This window comes from Semicossyphus pulcher, unplaced genomic scaffold (genome assembly GCF_022749685.1).
Source record: "Semicossyphus pulcher isolate SPU_LCO1_2020_fin unplaced genomic scaffold, fSemPul1.0.p SCAF_38, whole genome shotgun sequence".
In the NCBI taxonomy this organism is placed as follows: Eukaryota; Metazoa; Chordata; class Actinopteri; order Labriformes; family Labridae; genus Semicossyphus; species Semicossyphus pulcher.
In genome coordinates this window covers 777,501-800,311 of record NW_027211713.1, presented here as the reverse complement: position 1 = coordinate 800,311, position 22,811 = coordinate 777,501, and the positions used below count along the sequence as shown (strand labels likewise).

Genomic DNA, 22,811 nt, shown 5'->3' with positions numbered 1-22,811 from the left:
TTTCTCTGAATGAGGTAACACATGGTGACTGAGCCTACGGCCCGCTGATGAAAGCCTTTGTGTTTGCAGTATATAGTATTATTATGGGCTGGCTGTCTGTGGCGGCGCCCAGTTGGTGACGCTCAGATGAAGCAAACGAAAAGGAAAGCGACCTAAGTTACAGCCGGAGCCGACCTGTCTGGATATCTGGGAAGTGTGCTCCTGCAGTTACCGTTTATCACCACAGGTGGCGCCAGAGAGAAAAAAACTGCGATCTTTGAGATTACCACTTTAAAGAATTAGAAGAATATAAAAGAATCATTTTAAACAATGTAATTTATTTGTAATTAATTTGTTCATTCATATCTGTAGACATTAATATATTTAAAAAAAGATACATTTGTTTATTTTAAGCATATACATGTGTCTATAATTTCCTGTAATTTCTTGAGAAATTCCTTTAATTAATTCTGTTTATTTTTATATATAGTATTATAATATGTTTTAGGTAATGTCATTTATATATTTTCCGTCTGAAGAGTGGATCACCCTGCTTTGGGCAGGACTTCCTGCATGTTTTTTCTTATACTTTAACAGATGTCTTATTTTTGGCCCTCTCATGACTCCATAGAATGGTGCTGTAACGTTACCTGTAACAGGTAGAAGAGATACTGGTAAGCCTCCAGTTTGAGCCTCTTCTCCTTGCTGAGCGCCTTCAGGCCCCCCCTCTGCTTGTTCATCATCATCATGTTGGATAGCTGTCCCTTGTTCTTCTTCGTCAGCTTCTTGCTGTGGGACACAACTTCCTGCAGCGTGATCTTATTCTTCACCAGCAGCCCTATCTTGATGTCCATCAGGTTGAGATCGTTCTCCAGCTGCTGGTTCGACCGGATGTTGGTCACCACCTCCTCACGGAGACGCATCAGCTCCAGCTCCTCCTGGAAGTCCTGATCGCTGTGGTCCAACAGGTGAACAAACTTCCTAACAACGGCCATGGGAGGGTCCTCAGCGCTGACTAAGGGGACATTTAGTGACATAATGAGGACATTTAAAGACATTATGAAGACATTCAGATATATGATGAGGACATTTAGGGACATTTAGAGACATGATGAGGACATTTAGAGACATGATGAGGACATTTAGGGACATTTAGAGACATGATGAGGTCATTTAGAGACATGATGAGGACATTTAGAGACATGATGAGGACATTTAGGGACATGATTAGGTCATTTAGGGACATTTAGAGACATGATGAGGTAATTTAGGGACATTTAGAGACATGATGAGGTCATTTAGAGACATGATGAGGTAATTTAGAGACATGATGAGGACATTTAGAGACATGATGAGGACATTTAGGGACATGATTAGGTCATTTAGGGACATTTAGAGACATGATGAGGACATTTAGAGACATGATGAGGTAATTTAGAGACATGATGAGGACATTTAGAGACATGATGAGGTAATTTAGGGACATTTAGAGACATGATGAGGTCATTAAGGGACATTTAGGGACATGATGAGACATGATGAGGTCATTTAGGGACATTTAGAGACATGATGAGGTCATTTAGGGACATTTAGAGACATGATGAGGACATTTAGAGACATTTAGAGACATGATGAGGTCATTTAGGGACATGATGAGACATGATGAGGTCATTTAGGGACATTTAGAGACATGATGAGGACATTTAGGGACATTTAGAGACATGATGAGGACATTTAGAGACATGATGAGGACATGATGAGGACATTTAGAGACATGATGAGGACATTTAGAGACATTTAGAGACATGATGAGGTCATTTAGGGACATGATGAGACATGATGAGGTCATTTAGGGACATTTAGAGACATGATGAGGACATTTAGAGACATGATGAGGACATTTAGAGACATTTAGAGACATGAGCACACACGAGAGAGGACATTTGTTACTCACTCAGCGTCTTGTAATCGTCTCGGGCTTTGTTGGCTCTAATGAAAGCCTGAATCTTCACCACATCATTGATCTGAAGTAAAAACAATCAATCACTAATCAGTACAGTTCATTAGAAACAGGACCACTAATGAGACATCTGTCACCCTCAGACACCGGGAAAAAAGAAAAACCCTCAGGACACAAGTTCATGTAAAAGAAGCTGTTTGTTTCAATATAAACTCTGACTTACGTGTTAGTAACCCTAACCCTAACCCTAACCCTAACCCTAACCCAAATGTGATAAACTTTATTATCTTTAAAGTAAATCTGTAGCTTCTTTAAGTTTCAGACTCACGTGATCCCTGAAGTACTTCAGACGATCTTTGTACTTCTTACGAGCCTGATGCATCCGAACCATAGCCTGGATCTGAGACAGGAAACTCGTCCTTCAGTCCAAACTTTATTTTTACATGATAGTAATATTCAGATTATATTAAATATTATTTTACCTTAACGGCCTCATCACTGTGATCCTTCAGAAACTGTTTACGGTCTTTGAACTTCTTCCTCTGTTTGTGTCCTTTCCAGTGAGCCTGTAGACACATACAGAGTAAGATTAATGATAAAACACAGACATGAAATATTATTCATATTATTATTATATGAAATATAAATCACAGAATGAGATTAATGATAAACACAGATGAGGAGCAGCAGATGGTGATAGGGAGGAGGGAGAAAGAGCGGTGAAACACTTCCTGTTTACCGTCTGATTTTATTAAATATATTTATTGCAAGTAAACTCCAACGTCCAACTTGCAGAAAATATATTGCCACAAAAAACACATCTGTGCGATGTATTAATTTAATGTAACACATTAAATGGTGGTGCTGATGATGGAGCAGTGATGTTATAGTCAGTGTGTGGTGCTGATGATGGAGCAGTGATGTTATAGTCAGTATGTGGTGCTGATGATGGAGCAGTGATGTTATAGTCAGTATGTGGTGCTGATGATGGAGCAGTGATGTTATAGTCAGTATGTGGTGCTGATGATGGAGCAGTGATGTTATAGTCAGTATGTGGTGCTGATGATGGAGCAGTGATGTTATAGTCAGTATGTGGTGCTGATGATGCAGCAGTGATGTTATAGTCAGTACTTAACTTGTCTTTTTTATTCTTTTTACCTGTTAATACTCTACTAACCTATTATTAACCATGGACAACAAACTGGTCACATTTGATTTGGTATTTCTACTTCTTTTGTTCACGAGCATGTCCGGTGAGCCCATGTGTAAACATTGTTTACACCCTGGACAAGCTGTTAGCATCCCATAGCATGTCGATGATAACCAGTGCAAGGCCCATTGTTACCCGCGAACTGAGGAGCATGAGACGAGGACGCCGTGCCGGCGCTGCGCTGCGAGCTAAGAGGAGACCTTATAGACCTGTCCTTCCATCCAGCGTTATGGGAAATGTAAGATCTATTACCAATAAGATGGACGAGCTGACGTGGCACCACAGGGAATATCGAGAGAGTAGCATCATGCTATTCACAGAGATGTGGCTAACAGAGCTAAGAATGGACCTGAACGTTACACTGGAAGGATTTCATCTGCTGCGGGTGGACAGGACGAGGGGAGCGGTAAGAGCAAAGGAGGAGGGCTGGCAGTGTTTGTTAATGATAGCTGGTGTAACCCTGGACACATCACTGTTAAGGAGCAACTCTGCAATAAGGACATTGGGCCTCATTTACGAACAGTGCGTACGCACGAATCTGTGCTTGAACTGTGCGTACGCACGTTTGACGCACAAATCTGGGATTCATCAATTTGTTCTTACCTAAATTTCTTCGTACTCTGCGAACAAATGTAGAACTCCCTCAGACCATGCGTACGCACAAATGATGAAAGAAATGTCCTCGGAAATGTTAACACACACCCTTTAACTAAATGCATACTATATTAAAACCTCATTTATTGAAAAAAAAGGCTTTAATAGACAATAATAATTGAATTTACTAATGTATGGACCAAACGTAAATGCCGTGTCATCCTCATAATTTATTGTCATATAATTAAAATCTTCAATTATAGCAGTTGAGTTAGTTTATTAAGTGTACAATAGAGTAGACCATATGAAAATGTTCATATTGAAATGTAACACTTTTGTTACAATCGTTTCTATTTCTGCTGATGTGAAATGTTTCTTTTTTCCTTTTGAGGCCATCTTTCACGTTCTTTCAGCTTCTCCGTAACACCGCTCTCTTCATGCGGCACCAAACAGATGTCCTTATATGGAGAAATAGAGGCGTGGCAGTATGCTGATTGCAGATCGCGGACACAATTTAGAATGGTTCTGATTTACTAACATACGCACGCTGGTGAGAACAAAATTGGCTGGTACGCACGTGTCATAAATCCGACGGTGATTTTGCGCAAGTACTTATTTTTGGGGAGAGTAAGAACATTTCTGCACAGATATTAGTGAATGAGGCCCAATGAGCTGTTAGCCGTTAGCATGAGGCCATACCATCGCGATAGCGGCGTATGTTCCCCCCTCTGCTAACTCTGACATGGCCTGTGACATCATCAACTCCACTGAGGCAGACACCCTCTCTTCTTTTAAGAGTAGACTTAAAACTTTCCTCTTTGATAAAGCTTATAGTTAGGCTTGGCTCAGGCTTGGACTAGCCCATAGTTATGCTGCTATAGGTTTAGACTGCCGGGGGGATCTGACTCAACTCAACTCAACTTTATTTATAAAGCACTTTAAGACAACAGAGTTAGCCAAAGTGCTGTATACACACATAAAAACACAAAAACAGTTAAAACAGGAGAAGACAATAAAAGCCAGCATCTCAAACTGAGTTAAAAGCCAAAGAGAAAAAATGTGTTTTAAGAGACGACTTAAAAAAAGGAAGTGATTCGACCTGCCTAATGTGCAAGGGCAACTCATTCCACAGTTTTGGGGCAGCAACTGAAAAGGCTCAGTCCCCTCTCGACTTCCTCTTCATCTTTGGGACGACTAACAATAACTGATCTGCTGACCTGAGGTAGCGTGAGGGAGCGTACGGCCGAAGCAGGTCAGACAGATACTGAGGGGCAAGACCATGAAAACATTTAAAAACAAAGAGAAGGATTTTAAAATCAATCCGAAAACGAACCGGGAGCCAATGAATAGATGCTAAAACCGGGGTGATGTGCTCGAGCAGCAGCATTTTGAACTGACACACCAAGCTCCACTCTCTCTCTCTCTCTCTCTCTCTCTCCCTGTGTTTCTCTCTCTCTCTCTCTCTCACTCTGTATTTCTCTCTCACTCGCTCTCTCTCACTCTCTCTCTCTCTCTCTCACTCTCTCTCACTCTGTGTTTCTCTCCCTCTCTCTCTCTCTGTGTGTGTCTCTCTCTCTCTCTCTGTGTTTCTCTCTGCCCCAAACTGTCCCTCACAACTAACCAGGTGAGGAAAGATCTGAGTAGGTGCAAGATGAGGAAGGCTGCGGGTCCGGATGGCATCAGCTCAAGGCTCCTCAAATCCTGTGCAGACGAACTGTGCGGGATAGTGGAGTACATCTTCCACTTGAGCCTGAAGCTGGGGAGGGTACCAGAGCTGTTGAAGACATCCTGCTTGGTACAGGTGCCAAAGACCCCTCACCCAAAGGACTTCAACAGCTACAGGGCGGTGCCGCCAACATCGCAGCTGATGAAGACCCTGGAGAGGCTGGTCCTTTGTTATCTGCGACCCCTCGTGGGACCACTGATGGACCTGCTGAAGTTTGCCTACCAGCCTGGCGTCGGGGTAGATGACTGTCATCTACCTACTTCAGAGATCCCTCTCTCACCTGGAAACGGCTGGGGCCACTGTGAGAATTATGTTTTTGATTTCTCCAGTGCCTTTAACACCATACAGGCTTTGCTTCTGAGGGACAAGTTGGAGCACTCAGGAGTGGATCACCTCCTCACGGCCTGGATTGTGGACTACATCACCAACCGTTTGCAGTATGTGAGGGCATGGAGTTGTCAGTCCGACACTATTGTAATCAAATATAAATTTGATTGATTGACTGATTGATTGTGTATATGGAGCTCTGATGATGAAGCAGTGATATTACAGACTTCAGTTGTCCTTCCTGCATCCAGCAGCTGCAGCTGAGTGGATTAACTTCTTCATATCTTTCTTAAATCATAGTTTCTCTGAGTTTGTAAAATATATACAATCGGCTGAAGGCAGACTTGTCCCTGTGTGTGATTGGTCACACGTCACAGACTCCGCCCCTTTTATGTGAACGCGCTCATAGAAACCCTGAGTTGACTTATCTCTTTTGTCAGAGTTACTGAAGATAACTAAAGATACCCTAAAGAGACGGTTCAGAGAAATGGCCTGTGTATGCAGGTGTATATCACTTGTATGAAGGTGTGTCTCACCTGTATGCAGGTAACAGCTGGGTCTTGGGACTTCAGGAACTCCATCCGCTCCTTCTGGCCCTTTCTCACCAAGTAACCACGGCAACGAGCTTGCAACTTGGTGATCAGACTCTCATTGGCCAACCACAGCTGCTCTCGGTTGTAGGCTGTGGTTACCCCGGAAACCACCGACTGACAGAGAGTAACACATTGTGTTCAGTGATTGATGGATTGATTGATTGATTGATTGATGTGTGTTTGTTGCAGGGACTCACCTGGATGTCCTCCTTGTTGAGCTGTGTGTTGTTCTGGGTGAAGCCCTCAGGCTCCGCCCACGTCCCCTCCCTGCTGTTCAGGTTGTAGTAATAGTTGTGTCCCCCCTTCACCCAGTGCCTCACCCACTCACTGCCGTTATCCCCTGAGACACAGGACATTTATACAACATCATGAACAGACAGTTCAAACAGTTTATACAACATGATGAACAGAAGCACTGCAGCACTCTATGAGATGTTATAGAGTCAGTTCCTGATGCAGCAGGTAAAAATGAATTTTTATTTAAATACTGAAGCGTTGAAGTCATTTTATTCTGAAGGTCACAGGTAAGAAGCAGATCACTGTCTGTGAGGAAATCCAGAATACCACACATATACTTCATATATATAGTTACAATAAAACAAAAGTAATATAATATAAAAATAATGATATTATGATATTAGAATTATATTTTAATATAAATGACGCTTCGCGTTAGTTCATGCAGGACATGGACGTCACACACCCCAGCTGTGATCAGCTGTCAGCCTGCTGGTTGAACCGTTTCTGGTCAGTAACACACCAGTCACAGGCGCTTCTCACAACAAGGCAGTCCCTTTAAATGCAACTTCCTGCTCCCTCATTCTTGTGTTATGATAAGCTGCAGTGGTTTATTGATGGCCTCCTACACATAGGTGTGGTTTAGGTAGGTAGGAGGCACACCAGGGGGTGGTGGCATTGACTCATTAGTCGATTTCAGTCACACCTGGAGTGAGGTTTGGTGTGATTTGGACAGGGAAGAAAGAAGACAAGGCAAGACATCTCTAAAAACAAAGACTAAGAACACGGACTTGGACAAACACACATCCCACCACCACACACTGTCATTTTATACACCTTTTAAATCTTTAAACTTAAAAAAGAGGAGCGGGCTGGCCAACTGGACCAACAGAACTGCACCCGACGGGTGTTCAGAAGAGTTGCCCAGGCTGAGTGAGCTGGATGCGGGAAATACGAACAGGGGGCCTGGCGGTGAGTCAAATACAAACAACCCCAGATAGGAAAGCTTCCATTCACCCAGGGAACATCACATCTCCAAGTCCAATGAAACATGTAGGGGGAGGCACTAGGTTACGGGCTTGCTAACTTTAGATAACTATAGGATTCACCAATGAGCCTGGTGTGCTGCACACACCGCTGCTGCTGCTGCTGCTGGCAATTCTTTGCCTTCACCACCCCAGCCTCATCCTTTCTAGTCTGAAGACTGTCTTGATCCAAAAATATAGTTTTTTTTTTGGCATTTTGCCTCTATTATACAGGACAGCCGAAGACAGACAGGAAATGCGGGGAGCAGAGATTGGGGGATGACATGCACCAAATGGATCGACAGACCGGGAGTCGTACCTGCGATCAGTGCTACTGTGGACTGTGGCCTCTGTACATGGGGCGCCTGCTCTACCAACCGAGCCAAACCAGCGCCCCCCAAACATATATTTAGGACATCAGCTGCCTTGCTAAGTGACTTAGCAGGACCGATATGACCGCATCATCTGCATTAAGCTGGAAGCCGGCCTCAGGGCAAGTTGTAGGCAAGTCATTCATAAATAGACTAAAAAACAGAGGTCAAAGGATTGACCCTTGGGGAATACCCATTTTGTTGTTTAAAAGGGATGATCTCTGTTCTCCAGATATGACTCAAACCAATCAACTGCTTGTTTCAAAAAGTTGAATGTGGATAAGTAGAATATCATGGTCGACACTGCCCCCACAACATTACCACAGTCTAAGGAATGCTTTACACTTTCAATGAAAAACGTGTTTGCTGTTTCTGTGGAACATTTGAGCTAAAACCAAACTGTTGAGGAAGAAGGAGTTGATCGGTCTCTAGATGGTCAGCTAGCTGTGCTGCCACTACATTTTCAAGTATTTTGACAGCACAGGAAGAATGGAGATAGGGCGATAGTTGCTAAAGTCACAGTCCACTGCTTTAAAGATTGTTGTTATAACTGCCTTTTTCCAGTTGTTAGGAAACTTGCTGGTCCATTAATGAGGTGAGTCACAGGTCGTATTAGTGTAGAGCTGCATTCTTTAATGAATGGAGCATCCAAATTATAGATGTCTTTTGCCTTGAAGTTTCATTTCTTAATTATTTTTTTAATTGTTGCTTCAGTGACCTCTCTTATACAAAATTAATCAGATGATGCTATAGCTACTGTATTATTAGTTATAGTTGGCCCCTAACCCTGTCAAAATGTTTGGTTAATTCTTCAACTGATTTAATGAAGTAGATATTAAATTCATGTGCCATTGTGGCCTTATCGGTTCCATTTATTTTTAGTTCTTTGACTCCTTTTTGGCCATGTGATCTGTTGGATACATTGTGACCTTTGGCATTTCCTATAAGTTGTGTGTAGTATGAAGACTTTGATGGTCAGTGTTAAGTTTAGAACTTCTTTTTTTTTTATAAGTTTACGTATTTCATTATTGAGCCATGGAGGAGTTGCCTTCTTTTGTTTACATTTTATGTCTTTGGTATATTTTGTTGTTAATTTCACTAGTGCAGTGAGTCGTGTTATGGTCAGACAGACCAGGAAGTGAATTGTAAGTCTTAGTTATCCGATCTGGTTTATTTGTTTATTATTTGTTTCTAGTGATTCTTGTAGGTCCTTTAATCATCTGTTTAAAGTTGAACTTTGACACAATCACTTTCACATGTGGCCTCAGCCCACTCTCCCTCCAGCTCCTCTGAGGACTCCCCTTCCCCTGCGCACTCACGTCATAGCTCTCTGCCCCTTACTCTCACCTGGAGGAGGCAGGCAGCACGGTGAGCGTCATGTTTTTTGACTTCTCCAGTGCTTTTAACACCATACGACTTTCCCTGCTCAGGAACAAGCTACTGGACATGCAGGTGGATGCTCCACTAGTGGCCTGGATTACAAACTACCTCACAGGCCGCCCACAGCATGTGAGACTACGGAACATGTCAGACACCATTGTGAGCAGCACAGGTGCAGCACAGGGGACAGTCCCGTCTCCCTTCCTGTTCACTCTCTACACCTCTGACTTCAGGTTCCAGTCACAGTCCTGTCACCTGCAGAAGTGTTCGGACTACTCTGCCATCGTGGGCTGTATCAGCAGGGATCAGGAGGCCGAGTACACGAGTGTGCTGGACAGGTTCGTGGAGTGCTGTGGACTAAACCACCTACAACTCAACATCACAAACACAAAGGAGCTGGTGGTGGACTTTAGGAGACGAAGGACCGGTCCAAATCCAGTCAGCATCAACGGAGCAGAGGTGGACATCGTGGACGAGCACAAGTACCTGGGCGTCCACATCGACAATAAACTGGACTAAAAACACAGATGCTGTTTACAGGAAAGGTCAGAGCCGCCTGTATTTCCTCAGGAGACTCAGATCTTTCAGCATCTGCAGAACCATGCTGCTGATGTTCTGTCACTCGGTGGTGGCCAGCGTCATCTTCTACGCTGCAGTGTTCTGGGGCAGCAGGCTGAAGACACAGGACGCTAACAGACTCAGTAAGCTCATGAGGAAGGCGGGCTCTGTCCTGGGAGTGGAGCTAGAGTCTCTGGTGGAAGTGTCTGAGAGGAGGATGCTAAGGAAACTCCTCAGTATCAGGGACAACACCGCTCACCGCCTGCACGCCACACTGGAGTCCTACCAGAGCACCGAGGAGCAGCACAGAGCGCCACAGGAAGTCTGTTCTACCTGTGGCCATCAGGCTGTATAACTCCTCCCCGTTCAGCAGGAGGAAACATGGAGCATGATGGGACTTTTATCTCCATATGCAACGACTGATAACACCTTCTATATCAGGTTATATGATGTTCACCATGTGCAATAATATTTTCTGGTCACGTTTGTATTCCTGTTGATATTTATGGAATGAATAGTCATGTGCAATACTTCCACTTATTTATTAGAACCATGTGCAGTATCAGGAGCAGTATAATATGTTCTTAATAGAAGCTCTTACTGCATAATAACTATCAATACTACTTGTCAATTTAACTGCCACCATCACCTCCTGCCTGCTTTTATAGATGACTATCGTAATATTGTTTTTTCCTTTAAGGCAATGTCTCTTTTGCATTAACCCATACAATTAATATTTTATATTTTCATGTATATTTGAGTTGTTTGTATTTGAAATTATGTGTATTATATCTATATATCTATGACAAGAGTGTTCCTGACTGAATAATAATAATATAATAATCTCCTCATCAGGCTGTCAGTGTAACTGAAACAACCATCAGTCCAAAGAACATCGTCGACACAGCAGAGCACCTGATCCTCCCCCTCTCCCTCTTTCACTACTCACCCTCTTTCCTCTTGTCGTCTTTGATTCTGGACAGGTCGTCCTGGTAGGTCTGTCCACACTCAGAGGTGACTCCGTACAGTCCGGTCCCTGGGTTACGCAGCGCCGACAGAGTCTGAGCCGGATCTCCAGAATCCACCGCCTCATTCACGGCCTGGATGGACTGAGAGACTGAGAGACAGGAAACACTTAGCCTGCTGCTCCTCATACTGTTCTTACACCATGTTCTGTAATAACATCATCAGTGTTAAAGGGATGCTAGACATGTTCTGTACCATTACATACATGTTTATATATGTGTTTTTGTTCATGTGTATACAGTTTGTATGTAATGAGCTCTCACACTGTAGGGCCTCCTGTGTGTCCTGATTCGCTCTCTGGATAGCATTCTGGATCTCATCCAACCACAGAACAGCTGACGGGTCCTGAGTCTCCTGGAGGACACAGGAAGTATGTTCAGTTACACACACAATACAAACATACACATACACAATGCACACACAGTATACACACATCGACTCTAGTGATTGATTTCTTCAGTAGAGAGATGTAGAGGTCTTTGTTCTTTAGCCTCAGAGACACAGAAAGCTCAGAGTAAACCTGTAAATATATATAGTTATATAATATATAAAATCTATCTGTTAATTTATTCATAAAAACTGTAGAAGGACAGAGTAGTGCTGTAAATATATTTATATGAAATGTGTAGATGTAAAGATGTGTATGAAGGTTCTTTATCTGCAGGTGGTTGGTTTAGTAACATAAGATATACACACTCCGCCCACAGTGATTGAGTTCTTCAGTAGTATATTATTACCTGTAGTTACACCTGCCTGCATACAGGGGGCGACCTCTGTCTGTGTAAAGCCTGGCAGATTGCCGCTGCAGCTTTCTAGAGCTGTGAAACAGGAAACCTGAACCTAATAATCCCCCCCCCCACATGTGTCCCGCCCTTTATGTTGCTTCAGGGAAAGAAAGAGAAACTGTGTGTGTGTGTGTGTGTGTGTGTGGGTGTGTGTGTGTGTGTGTGTGTGAAGGTTAGCCAGGCGGACTGGTACTCAATCTTGTAGATTTTCCAAAGGGTGGTGGGGGAGGAGGAGGAGGAGGGGGCAGAAAGAATAAAATGAGCTCCACCTTTATAGTAAACAGTTGAACCTGTGTGTGCTCTGATTGGAGCGTGTGTGTGTGTGTGTGTGTGTGTGTGTGTGTGTGTGTGCTCTCATTGCTGTTTGTGGGTGGTGTTTAGTCACTGCAGACAGGGTGTGGTGTCAGAGTAAAGTGTGTGTGTGTTTGTGTGTATGGAGAGGGGGTGTTGGGTGTAGCTCGGTGTGGTTAATAACATGTTAGAAACACATCATGGAAAAAAGGAAGTGAAAGCTGAGCTCATTATTTTTCCCTCCAAACTTTATTTTTATAAATTCCTGAAAAAACAAAAACAGAGGAAACAAGAAAGTAGTCATATTCAGACTGTAGATTTGATTTAGTATCATAGTCAGACTGTAGATTTGATTTAGTATCATAGTCAGACTGTAGATTATATTCAGACTGTAGATTTGATTTAGTATCATAGTCAGACTGTAGATTATATTCAGACTGTAGATTTTATTGAGTATCATAGTCAGACTGTAGATTATATTCAGACTGTAGATTATATTGAGCATCATAGTCAGACTGTAGATTATATTCAGACTGTAGATTTTATTCAGACTGTAGATTTTATTTCGGCTGACTGTATTATTCAGAGTACAGTCTGTGCAGACTTCCTGATGTTGACTCTGTCCTCTACAGTGAAAGCTACTGGCTGTCTGTTTCTGACTGACTGTTGTAATTCTGCAGAGTTAATGAGGCGACACAGAGAAGTCATTCACCAACTGAACCACAGGCTGAAATAACAAGCTTTGTTGTTCCTCTGCTGACCTCAGATCACCTGGAACAGACTCAGCTTCACCTCATTCAGCCTAACCTCACCAGAGCTGGGTGATAAAACCATCATAGGTCTAGGATTAAATTAATGTTTAAAGCGCTGTTAAACTTTGAATATGGATCAGAGAGCCTATCTGCAGTTATTAACCTGCATATTAAGTACATACTTAGGGACACACCCTTTTCAAACCGCAGAGATTGTTTGAGCTACAGAAGAAGAAAGAGGATATTTTCTGAAAAACAAAATAAAAAGGAACTGAGGGCAACGAAAGTGACGTGGAAGGTTTTAATCACCGGGTTAGTTTGTTTTTGAGAGGAGGAAACCTTTGTTGATAATTCAGCTCTACTTATAAACCTGGTGAACGATGAACACTGAAGGAATCCTGACCTAAAAACAAGCTGAGCTAATGTTAGCAGCAGCTCGGCTAGCAGTCCTCCATGTCTGCAGAAGAACAAGAAAACAGCCCTAAGATGTGTGATGGAAACTTAAGCTCATGTTAATAAACTTTAAACGATATTGACCATTACAGATACAGAATATATTGATGATATTAACCACCATATAGTTTAGCCTAATCTGAGTCATATGGGAGAAACTCCATTAGCTCAGAGCCTTTGAAATCAAACAGGAAATTCAGCTGCTGTAACCACTTCCTGTCATTACCTCATCACCTTAAAACAGCCCACAATCAGCCTGAGAAGGGTGTGTGTGTGTGTGTGTGTGTGTGTGTGTCATGGATTCATTACTTCAGTGGTCAGTTTTCTGCCCTTTTATGGAAGCAGACGACGGAGGCAGCTTGTTATTTCCTGCGTCTGAAACATTTTGTTTCTCCTCTCTTTTGTTTTTGTAAAGTGTGTTGAGTTCCTTCATGATGTGTTCGAGGGTTCAGATGTAACTGATGTCTGTCGACCCTGATAAGAGACTTTATCTGTATTTACTCAGGATAAAACTACACTAACATGGACTCACTGAGAGCAGTTCTATAAACACACTAAAATCTGAAACCAACATTTAACTCTTCATGTTTGTCCCTATTTAAGATTTTCAAACTGTGGTTAAAAACAGACTTCCTGCTGCAGCCTGACCTGCTGCTCTTTACCAGGAAAACTGCCCTAATATGGACATCTGCCTGTGATATCATATGCAAATGTGCAGTGCACACACACACATTTTAAGGTAAAGATAACAGAGTCAAATGAGCCCGAGCGAGGATGATGATGATGATCTGCTGTCTAGAGACGAAGCTAGTGCTGAGCCACAGCCGGGTCTGAAGTATGATGTGTATTTATGTTTATGTTGTGTGTTGTTTTTATTGTGTATATTGTGTTTGTATATTGTATATATTGTATTTTTACATACATGTGCTTTCTCCCGTCGGGCCTCCAGCAGGATGTCGTGGTAATGCTGAGCCACAGTTGGGTCGACGTCGGTGAGTTTAGCGGACGGGTTCTGCAGCATGGACAGAGTCTTCATGGGGTCTCCTTCATCCAGAGCCTCGTTGATCAGGCCAATGGCAGCAATACCTACACACACCCACACACCCACATGCTCAGTGTAGGTCATGGGATCACTTCAGGTGTGTCAGCACAGAAACGACTTCTGAACTTGCTGAAACATTCGTCTGCACGGAGACCTTCAGTTTATTATCAGAATCAGAATCAGCTTTATTGGCCAGGTATGTACACATACAAGGAATTTGACTCCGGTCTAACTTTGCTCTCTATGTACAAGCATTAAACATTAAATATTAAACTAATAAATTCTAGCCTCAGTGTGTGTGTGTCTGTGTGTCTCTTACGTTCGTGCTCCTCCTGCACGGTCAGGTTCACCTGGTCAATACACGCCTGAATGTCGTTCCAGGTGAGGTAGTCGCAGCCCTGATCTCTGGCTGCTACCTTTAGACGCATCAGCTCATCCATGTACCTGAAAACACACACATTAACACACATTAACACACACACACACACACACACACACACACTAACACAAATCAACATTCATCAACATATTTTCTGTGGTGTGTGTGTGTGTATTATCACCTTTGTGCATACTCGTCCTCCACGTTGCTCAGTCCGGTCACCGAGCTGCTCAGCTGTTGCCACAGAGCTGCTCGGTCTCCAACGTCCATTGCCTCGTTCATCAGCACCACCGACGACAGCATCTCCACAGCAACGAGCAGCTCCGGGTGTGACAGTGCGCCCTAAAGACCCACACACATTTACCCCAAACATCAAAGAACAATCTACAACAAACACTACCAGACAATCTACAACAAACACTACCAGACAATCTACGACAAACAGACAAACTACAACAAACAGACAATCTACAACAAACAGACAATCTACAACAAACAGACAAACTACAACAAACACTACCAGACAATCTACAACAAACAGACAAACTACAACAAACACTACCAGACAATCTACAACAAACAGACAATCTACAACAAACAGACAATCTACAACAAACAGACAATCTACAACAAACAGACAAACTACAACAAACACTACCAGACAATCTACAACAAACAGACAATCTACAACAAACAGACAAACTACAACAAACACTACCAGACAAACTACAACAAACATACAATCTACAACAAACAGACAATCTACAACAAACAGACAATCTACAACAAACAGACAATCTACAACAAACATACAATCTACAACAAACACTACCAGACAATCTACAACAAACAGACAAACTACAACAAACAGACAATCTACAACAAACAGACAATCTACAACAAACAGACAAACTACAACAAACACTACCAGACAAACTACAACAAACATACAATCTACAACAAACAGACAATCTACAACAAACAGACAATCTACAACAAACACTACCAGACAAACTACAACAAACAGACAATCTACAACAAACATACAATCTACAACAAACAGACAAACTACAACAAACACTACCAGATAATCTACAACAAACATACAATCTACAACAAACAGACAAACTACAACAAACACTACCAGACAATCTACAACAAACATACAATCTACAACAAACAGACAAACTACAACAAACACTACCAGACAATCTACAACAAACAGACAATCTACAACAAACAGACAAACTACAACAAACACTACCAGACAATCTACAACAAACAGACAATCTACAACAAACAGACAAACTACAACAAACACTACCAGACAATCTACAACAAACAGACAAACTACAACAAACAGACAATCTACAACAAACACTACCAGACAATCTACAACAAACAGACAATCTACAACAAACAGACAATCTACAACAAACACTACCAGACAATCTACAACAAACAGACAAACTACAACAAACACTACCAGTGTGTGTGTGTGTGTGTGTATTAGTGTGTAGAAGTGTGTGTGTGTGTGTGTGTGTGTGTGTACCTCTGGGCTCTGCTGCTGCAGGCTCAGTAGCTCTCTCTGGTAAAGGTCTGCAGCAGAGGGATAGACTTCAGGCAGCTGTGCGTCAGGATTCATCAGCTCCTCCACCGTCTGCTCTGCTACACCTGCTCTGATCGCTGCATTAATCCTCTGCACCGCCTTCAGCACTACACACACAGAAACACATAGAGAAACACACGCACACACACCACACAGATTTATATCTTCCAGTCAGAGTATGCGTCTGAAGAAACAGCTCTCTCTCTGTGTGCGCAGGTGTGTGTGTGTGTGTGTGTGTGTGTGTGTGTGTGTGTGTGTGTGTACTTTTTGAGTAGCCCTCTGCGATCTGATTGGCCACGTTGACACCACTCTGCAGCTCGTCTTTGGTCAGAGCTTCTGCTGGAGACGCCTGGAGATAAAGAGGAGGTTATAAGGGGAGGTAGACTCGTCCTCACATGAACACATCTTCATTGTCATCATCCTCCTCACCTGCTCTTTGTTCTCTCTGTCAGCCTGCAGCTGCTTCAGGTACCAGCCTTTGTTCTGGTTCTGCAGGTTCTGGATCCCCATCGCCTTCAGAGCCTCAAACAGTTTATCTTCATCCCCGCTGAGCAGAGCCTGTTCAGCTGCAGCCAGAGCCACGCTCACTGAGAGAGAGTTAGCTTTTAGCATGGACACAACAGCATTGTGTGTTTGTGTGTGTTTGTGTGTGTGTGTGTCGTACCATTGACTGTGTTGACGTTTCCTTGTATCTCGGCCTGAGTCAGCAGCTCGTCGTAGATGTCTCTCTCTGCCTCGGCGTTCTCCATCTGCTGTTTGACAGAGAAATACAAAGATGGCCGACACCATCATTGTCATCATTATCACCTTCATCATCTTCATCATCACATCACCATCATCATCGTCATCATCATCATCATCAATGTCATTATCATCACCATCATCATCACTTTCACTATCATCTTCATCACCTTCATCTTCATCATCATCATCATCATCACCATCAGCATCACTTTCACTATCATCTTCATCACCTTCATCACCATCTTCATCATCACATCACATCACATCACATCACATCACCATCATAATCATCACCATCACCATCATCATCTTATCATCTTCACCATCTGCATCATCATCATCATCATCATCTTCATCACCATCATCAACACCACCATCATCATCATCACCATCATCATCATCATCACCACCATCATCATCATCACCACCATAATCATCACCATCATCATCATCATCTCATCATCTTCACCATCTGCATCATCATCATCATCTTCATCACCATCATCATCATCATCATCATCACCACCATCATCACCATCATCATCACCATCATCTTCATCATCATCATCATCATCATCACTATCATCATCATCACCATCTTCAAATTCAATCAATCAAATTTTATTTGTAGCTCCAAATCATAACCAGAGTTATCTCGAGACACTTTACAGAAAGAGCAGGTCTAGACCGACTCTTTGTTCTGTTATTTAAAGAGAGGCCCAACATGAATCACCATGAGTAGCACTTAGCAACATTCGGCACATTGGCAGAAAAACTTCCTTTAACAGGCAGAAACCTCGAGCAGAACCAGACTCATGTTGAACAGCCATCTGAAGGGACTGGAATCATCATCATCACCATCATTTTCATCATCATTCATCATCATCATCATTCTAACACACTACAGTTCAACAGCAGTAAGTGATGAATGATGATGATGATGAATGAGTTAAGAGTCTGTCAGAGGGGGATGAAATGATGATCACATGAAGCCTGTTTTTAATTATACATCATTGAAGGAAGACGCACCTAAGGCCTCCTTTACTTCCTGTTTACCTGAAACCTGATCACGTGACTCACTCCCTAAGATCACTCATTCATCTCTTTTACAGTGTCTGTGCTGCTGAGGTGTAAACCTGGTGTCCGTTCCAGAAAGGAGGTTCAACAAAGCCTCAGTCTAAGACTGTGGTTTGATTTACCCTGAGCTGAAAGTCACTTTTTGTTTTCAGAACAGCTGATCTGATTTAGCTCAATCAACTCAGAGTATATTAATTTAGGAGCAATCCAGCGGGAGAAAAACGTACATGGAAACAGGTAAAAATAAAACATCAGAACATCATTCAAAGGTGCGGCTCAGGCAGAACAGGCTCATGGCTGAACCTCACTTCAGTCACATTTTAAATATTAAACAGATGAAATATCATTCAGTGGCTGTTTTAATGTGCATTAGCTTTATCCCTAACATGATGCTGATGTCACATACAGCATGTCCTCTCACCTGAATCCTGTTTACTTGATTAAACTAAATTGTGTTCTTTTTTAAACATTGTTGCAATAACCAATGGCTGCTTTTGTATTGGTAGGAAATGAAGAGGATCAAATAAATGATCATTTGTCTTATCTGATTCTGATTCTTTTATTATAATTATAAAAGACTTTTGCAAAGGGGTCAGAGCAGCACAGAGACGGTTTTTGTTTTATTCGGTAACCGCTCAAACACACGCGTGAGACGGGCTGAATGAATTAGGAAGTCGAATGAGTGTTTTATATTCTAGAGGGAGGAGACAGAGCGAAACTCGGAGTTTCCTGAAGAAAACCTGCTCCCGACCAGGTGAGGTTCACAGACACAGTTACCATAGTAACCAACTCAGAGCTGAAACAGCAAACCCGAGGTCTCCCTCATTTCTGGGTTAACAAAGCCGGGGTTTCACTAAACCCGCTTTCTGAAACGGACCCCATATCTCTTTTTAAGGCTTCGGAGGTTCAAACTTTTCGTACCCGTTTGCGTGAGCGAGCGACCTTCTCTCCTTTGGCCCGGTACAGGGTCTCGTGGTACTGCTCAGCACAGTTCTGGTCCAGCTGGACCAGCATGGCATTTGGGTTCTGCATCGCGGCCAGCGTCCCTTCAGGAACGCCGTGGTCGATGGCGTCATTGATGGCAATCACAGCGGCGTGCACTGAAGTCCGAGGAGGAGAAGACAGTGAGGAAGAGATTCCCCCCTCTGATACGTGACCCCGCCCTCTGATACGTGACCCCCCTCTGATACGTGACCCCCCTCCTCACATGCAGCTTCGTCCACTGACAGCTCGTTGGCCAGAATCCCTCCGATCTTACTGAACGCCGGCATCTGGATCCCATATTTCTCCAACTCGCTCTTCATGTTGTTGATCTCCTCCTCTGAGGGAGAGAGAGGATATTAGAAGAGGAGGAGGAGGAGGAAGAGGAGGAGGAGTGTGGTCTCCTCCCCTCAGTGTGAATCACAGTATGAACACGTTAATCTGCAGTGTGCAGACTTTAATCTTCACACGAGTGTAACAGAATCAAACAGTCTCACCGGTGAAATCCACTTTTCCATACAGATCCTGAATCTGTGGAGCCAGTCCCAGTTTGAACAGGTACAGACTGCAGCAGGAGAATAAAGATAGAGAATACGTTATGAATCAAACAGTGACAGAATAAAACTACAGCAACATCATAATAATGTTTCCGTGTAGTGTGAGATGCAGCTTCAGTCAGACACAAAGATCACAGCGCACACGTGAAAGCACTGCAGAGGTTCGGACCAGTGTTCTGACCAAGTCACCTTCGCCCAAGTCCCAAGCAAGTCATTTTTCCTGGTGCAAGTCAAGTCAAGTCACAGGTTACGTCAAGTCAAGTCAAGTCACAGGTTACGTCAAGTCAAGTCAAGTCACAGGTTACGTCAAGTCAAGTCAAGTCAAGTCACAGGTTACGTCAAGTCAAGTCAAGTCACAGGTTAGTTCAAGTCAAGTCAAGTCAAGTCACAGGTTACGTCAAGTCAAGTCAAGTCACAGGTTACGTCAAGTCAAGTCACAGGTTACGTCAAGTCAAGTCAAGTCACAGGTTACGTCAAGTCAAGTCACAGGTTACGTCAAGTCAAGTCAAGTCAAGTCACAGGTTACGTCAAGTCAAGTCAAGTCACAGGTTACGTCAAGTCAAGTCACAGGTTACGTCAAGTCACAGGTTACGTCAAGTCAAGTCAAGTCACAGGTTACGTCAAGTCAAGTCAAGTCACAGGTTACGTCAAGTCACAGGTTACGTCAAGTCAAGTCACAGGTTACGTCAAGTCAAGTCAAGTCACAGGTTACGTCAAGTCAAGTCAAGTCACAGGTTACGTCAAGTCAAGTCAAGTCAAGTCACAGGTTACGTCAAGTCAAGTCCTTAGTTAAGGCAAGTCAAGCCCCTTTTTTTCCACCCAAGAGACAGTCCTCTTACCTGCGGTATCGGCTCTTTATAAAGACAAAAGACAAGGTGTTAGCAGCCCGTCTAATTATGATATTATCACCTGTTCAAAAAGAGACCTGAGATCCAGCCCAGGAGGAGGAGAAGAAGGAGAACGAGCAGGAGGAGGAGAAGGAGAAGAAGGAGCAGGAGGAGGAGTAGAATAAGGAGAAGGAGAAGGAGCAGGAGCAGGAGCAGGAGGAGGAGAATGAGGAGAAGGAGCAGGAGGAGGGGGAGGAGAATAAGGAGAAGGAGCAGGAGGAGGAGAATAAGGAGAAGCATTACGAGGAGGAGAATAAGGAGAAGGAGCAGGAGGAGGGGAAATAGGAGGAGGAGAATAAGGAGAAGGAGCAAGAGGAGGAGAATGAGGAGAAGGAGCAGGAGGAGGGGGGATAAGGAGAAGGAGCAGGAGGAGGAGAATAAGGAGAAGGAGCAGGAGGAGCGGAAATAGGAGGAGGAGAAATAGGAGAAGGAGCAGGAGGAGGAGAATAAGGAGAAGGAGCAGGAGGAGGGGAATAAGGAGCAGGAGGAGGAGAATAAGGAGAAGGAGCAGGAGGAGGGGAAATAGGAGGAGGAGAATAAGGAGAAGGAGCAGGAGCAGGACGAGGGGAATAAGGAGAAGGAGAAGGAGGAGGAGAATAAGGAGAAGCATTAGGAGGAAGAGAATAAGGAGAAGGAGCAGGAGGAGGAGAAGAAGGAGCAGGAGGAGGGGAATAAGGAGAAGGAGCAGGAGGAGGAGAATAAGGAGAAGGAGCAGGATGAGGGGAATAAGGAGAAGCATTGGGAGGAGGAGAATAAGGAGAAGGAGCAGGAGCAGGAGGAGGAGAATAAGGAGGAGGAGAATAAGGAGAAGAAGCAGGAGCAGGACGAGGGGAATAAGGAGAAGCATTAGGAGGAGGAGAATAAGGAGAAGGTGCAGGAGCAGGAGGAGGAGAATAAGGAGCAGGAGGAGGGGAATAAGGAGGAGGAGAATAAGGAGAAGGAGCAGGAGGAGGAGAATAAGGAGAAGCATTAGGAGGAAGAGAATAAGGAGAAGGAGCAGGAGCAGGGGGAGGGAAGAAGGAGCAGGAGGAGGGGAATAAGGAGGAGGAGAATAAGGAGAAGGAGCAGGAGCAGGACGAGGGGAATAAGGAGAAGCATTAGGAGGAGGAGAATAAGGAGAAGGAGCAGGAGCAGGACGAGGGGAATAAGGAGCAGGAGGAGGGGAATAAGGAGGAGGAGAATAAGGAGAAGGAGCAGGAGGAGGAGAATAAGGAGAAGGAGCAGGAGCAGGACGAGGGGAATACGGAGAAGCATTAGGAGGAGGAGAATAAGGAGAAGGAGCAGGAGGAGGAGAATAAGGAGCAGGAGGAGGGGAATAAGGAGGAGGAGAATAAGGAGAAGGAGCAGGAGGAGGAGGAGGAGAATAAGGAGAAGGAGCAGGAGGAGAAGAATAAGGAGAAGGAGCAGGAGCAGGAGAATAAGGAGAAGGAGCAGGAGGAGGAGAATAAGGAGTAGGAGAAGGATAATCTGATCAATGACGTGTTTTGATTTTAAATCAGCTGTCAAAGATTAAGGGCCTGTGTACACACACACACACACACACACACACACACACACACACAGTCATTACCTCAGAGCATGTATGCAGTAGATGCAGCGTGGCATGTTCTTCCTGTCATAGATGTCTGTAGTTTCTGGGTAAAAAATCTGAAACACAAACAGAGCAGCACGTTCAGCGTGTCGCAGCGTGTGTGTGTGTGTGTGTGTGTGTGTGTGTATAAGTGTGTGTCCTGACCTTGGGCAGTCCTTTCTCTGACATGGCGTTGAGCCACTGGATCACATTATCTGTGTGTCTGAAATGAAGACCAGTCGCCTAAAGAGAAAAAAACATGTTGACACTTTAAACGTAAAACGTAAACGTAAAGATTTAAACTGAAACGTAAAGATAAAGATTTAAACTGAAACGTAAAGATTTAAACTTAAACGTAAAGACAAAGATTTAAACTGAAACGTAAAGATTTAAACTGAAACGTAAAGATAAAGATTTAAACTGAAACGTAAAGATTTAAACTTAAACGTAAAGACAAAGATTTAAACTGAAACGTAAAGATTTAAACTGAAACGTAAAGACAAAGAATTAAACTAAAACATAAAGATAAAGATTTAAACTGAAACGTAAAGACAAAGAATTAAACTGAAACATAAAGATAAAGATTTAAACTGAAACGTAAAGATTTAAACGTAAAGATTTAAACTGAAACGTAAAGATTTAAACTGAAACGTAAAGACAAAGAATTAAACTGAAACATAAAGACAAAGAATTAAACT

The 22,811-nt window shown here is 43.3% G+C and overlaps 1 protein-coding gene across 2 annotated transcripts in view; it reads right to left on the bottom strand.

Moving 5' to 3' along the window:
* The window catches only part of iqgap1 (IQ motif containing GTPase activating protein 1), a 50,819-nt gene that overhangs the window by 9,127 nt on the left and 18,881 nt on the right, over window positions 1-22,811 (bottom strand). Inside the window, exons 4-23 of one of the 2 annotated variants that reach the window (XM_069679242.1) lie at window positions 22,279-22,356; window positions 22,114-22,190; window positions 19,597-19,664; window positions 19,326-19,439; window positions 19,040-19,218; window positions 16,962-17,049; window positions 16,727-16,884; window positions 16,562-16,646; window positions 16,241-16,404; window positions 14,870-15,030; window positions 14,629-14,753; window positions 14,190-14,353; window positions 11,250-11,340; window positions 10,910-11,077; window positions 6,587-6,729; window positions 6,333-6,503; window positions 2,422-2,505; window positions 2,268-2,339; window positions 1,934-2,003; window positions 630-994 (exon numbers count right to left, since the gene is read on the bottom strand). In XM_069679242.1, the coding sequence (XP_069535343.1) occupies window positions 630-994; window positions 1,934-2,003; window positions 2,268-2,339; window positions 2,422-2,505; window positions 6,333-6,503; window positions 6,587-6,729; window positions 10,910-11,077; window positions 11,250-11,340; window positions 14,190-14,353; window positions 14,629-14,753; window positions 14,870-15,030; window positions 16,241-16,404; window positions 16,562-16,646; window positions 16,727-16,884; window positions 16,962-17,049; window positions 19,040-19,218; window positions 19,326-19,439; window positions 19,597-19,664; window positions 22,114-22,190; window positions 22,279-22,356 (2,625 nt within the window). The remainder of the gene's footprint in view (window positions 1-629; window positions 995-1,933; window positions 2,004-2,267; window positions 2,340-2,421; window positions 2,506-6,332; window positions 6,504-6,586; window positions 6,730-10,909; window positions 11,078-11,249; window positions 11,341-14,189; window positions 14,354-14,628; window positions 14,754-14,869; window positions 15,031-16,240; window positions 16,405-16,561; window positions 16,647-16,726; window positions 16,885-16,961; window positions 17,050-19,039; window positions 19,219-19,325; window positions 19,440-19,596; window positions 19,665-22,113; window positions 22,191-22,278; window positions 22,357-22,811) is intronic. The other variant, XM_069679243.1, reaches the window with a different exon arrangement.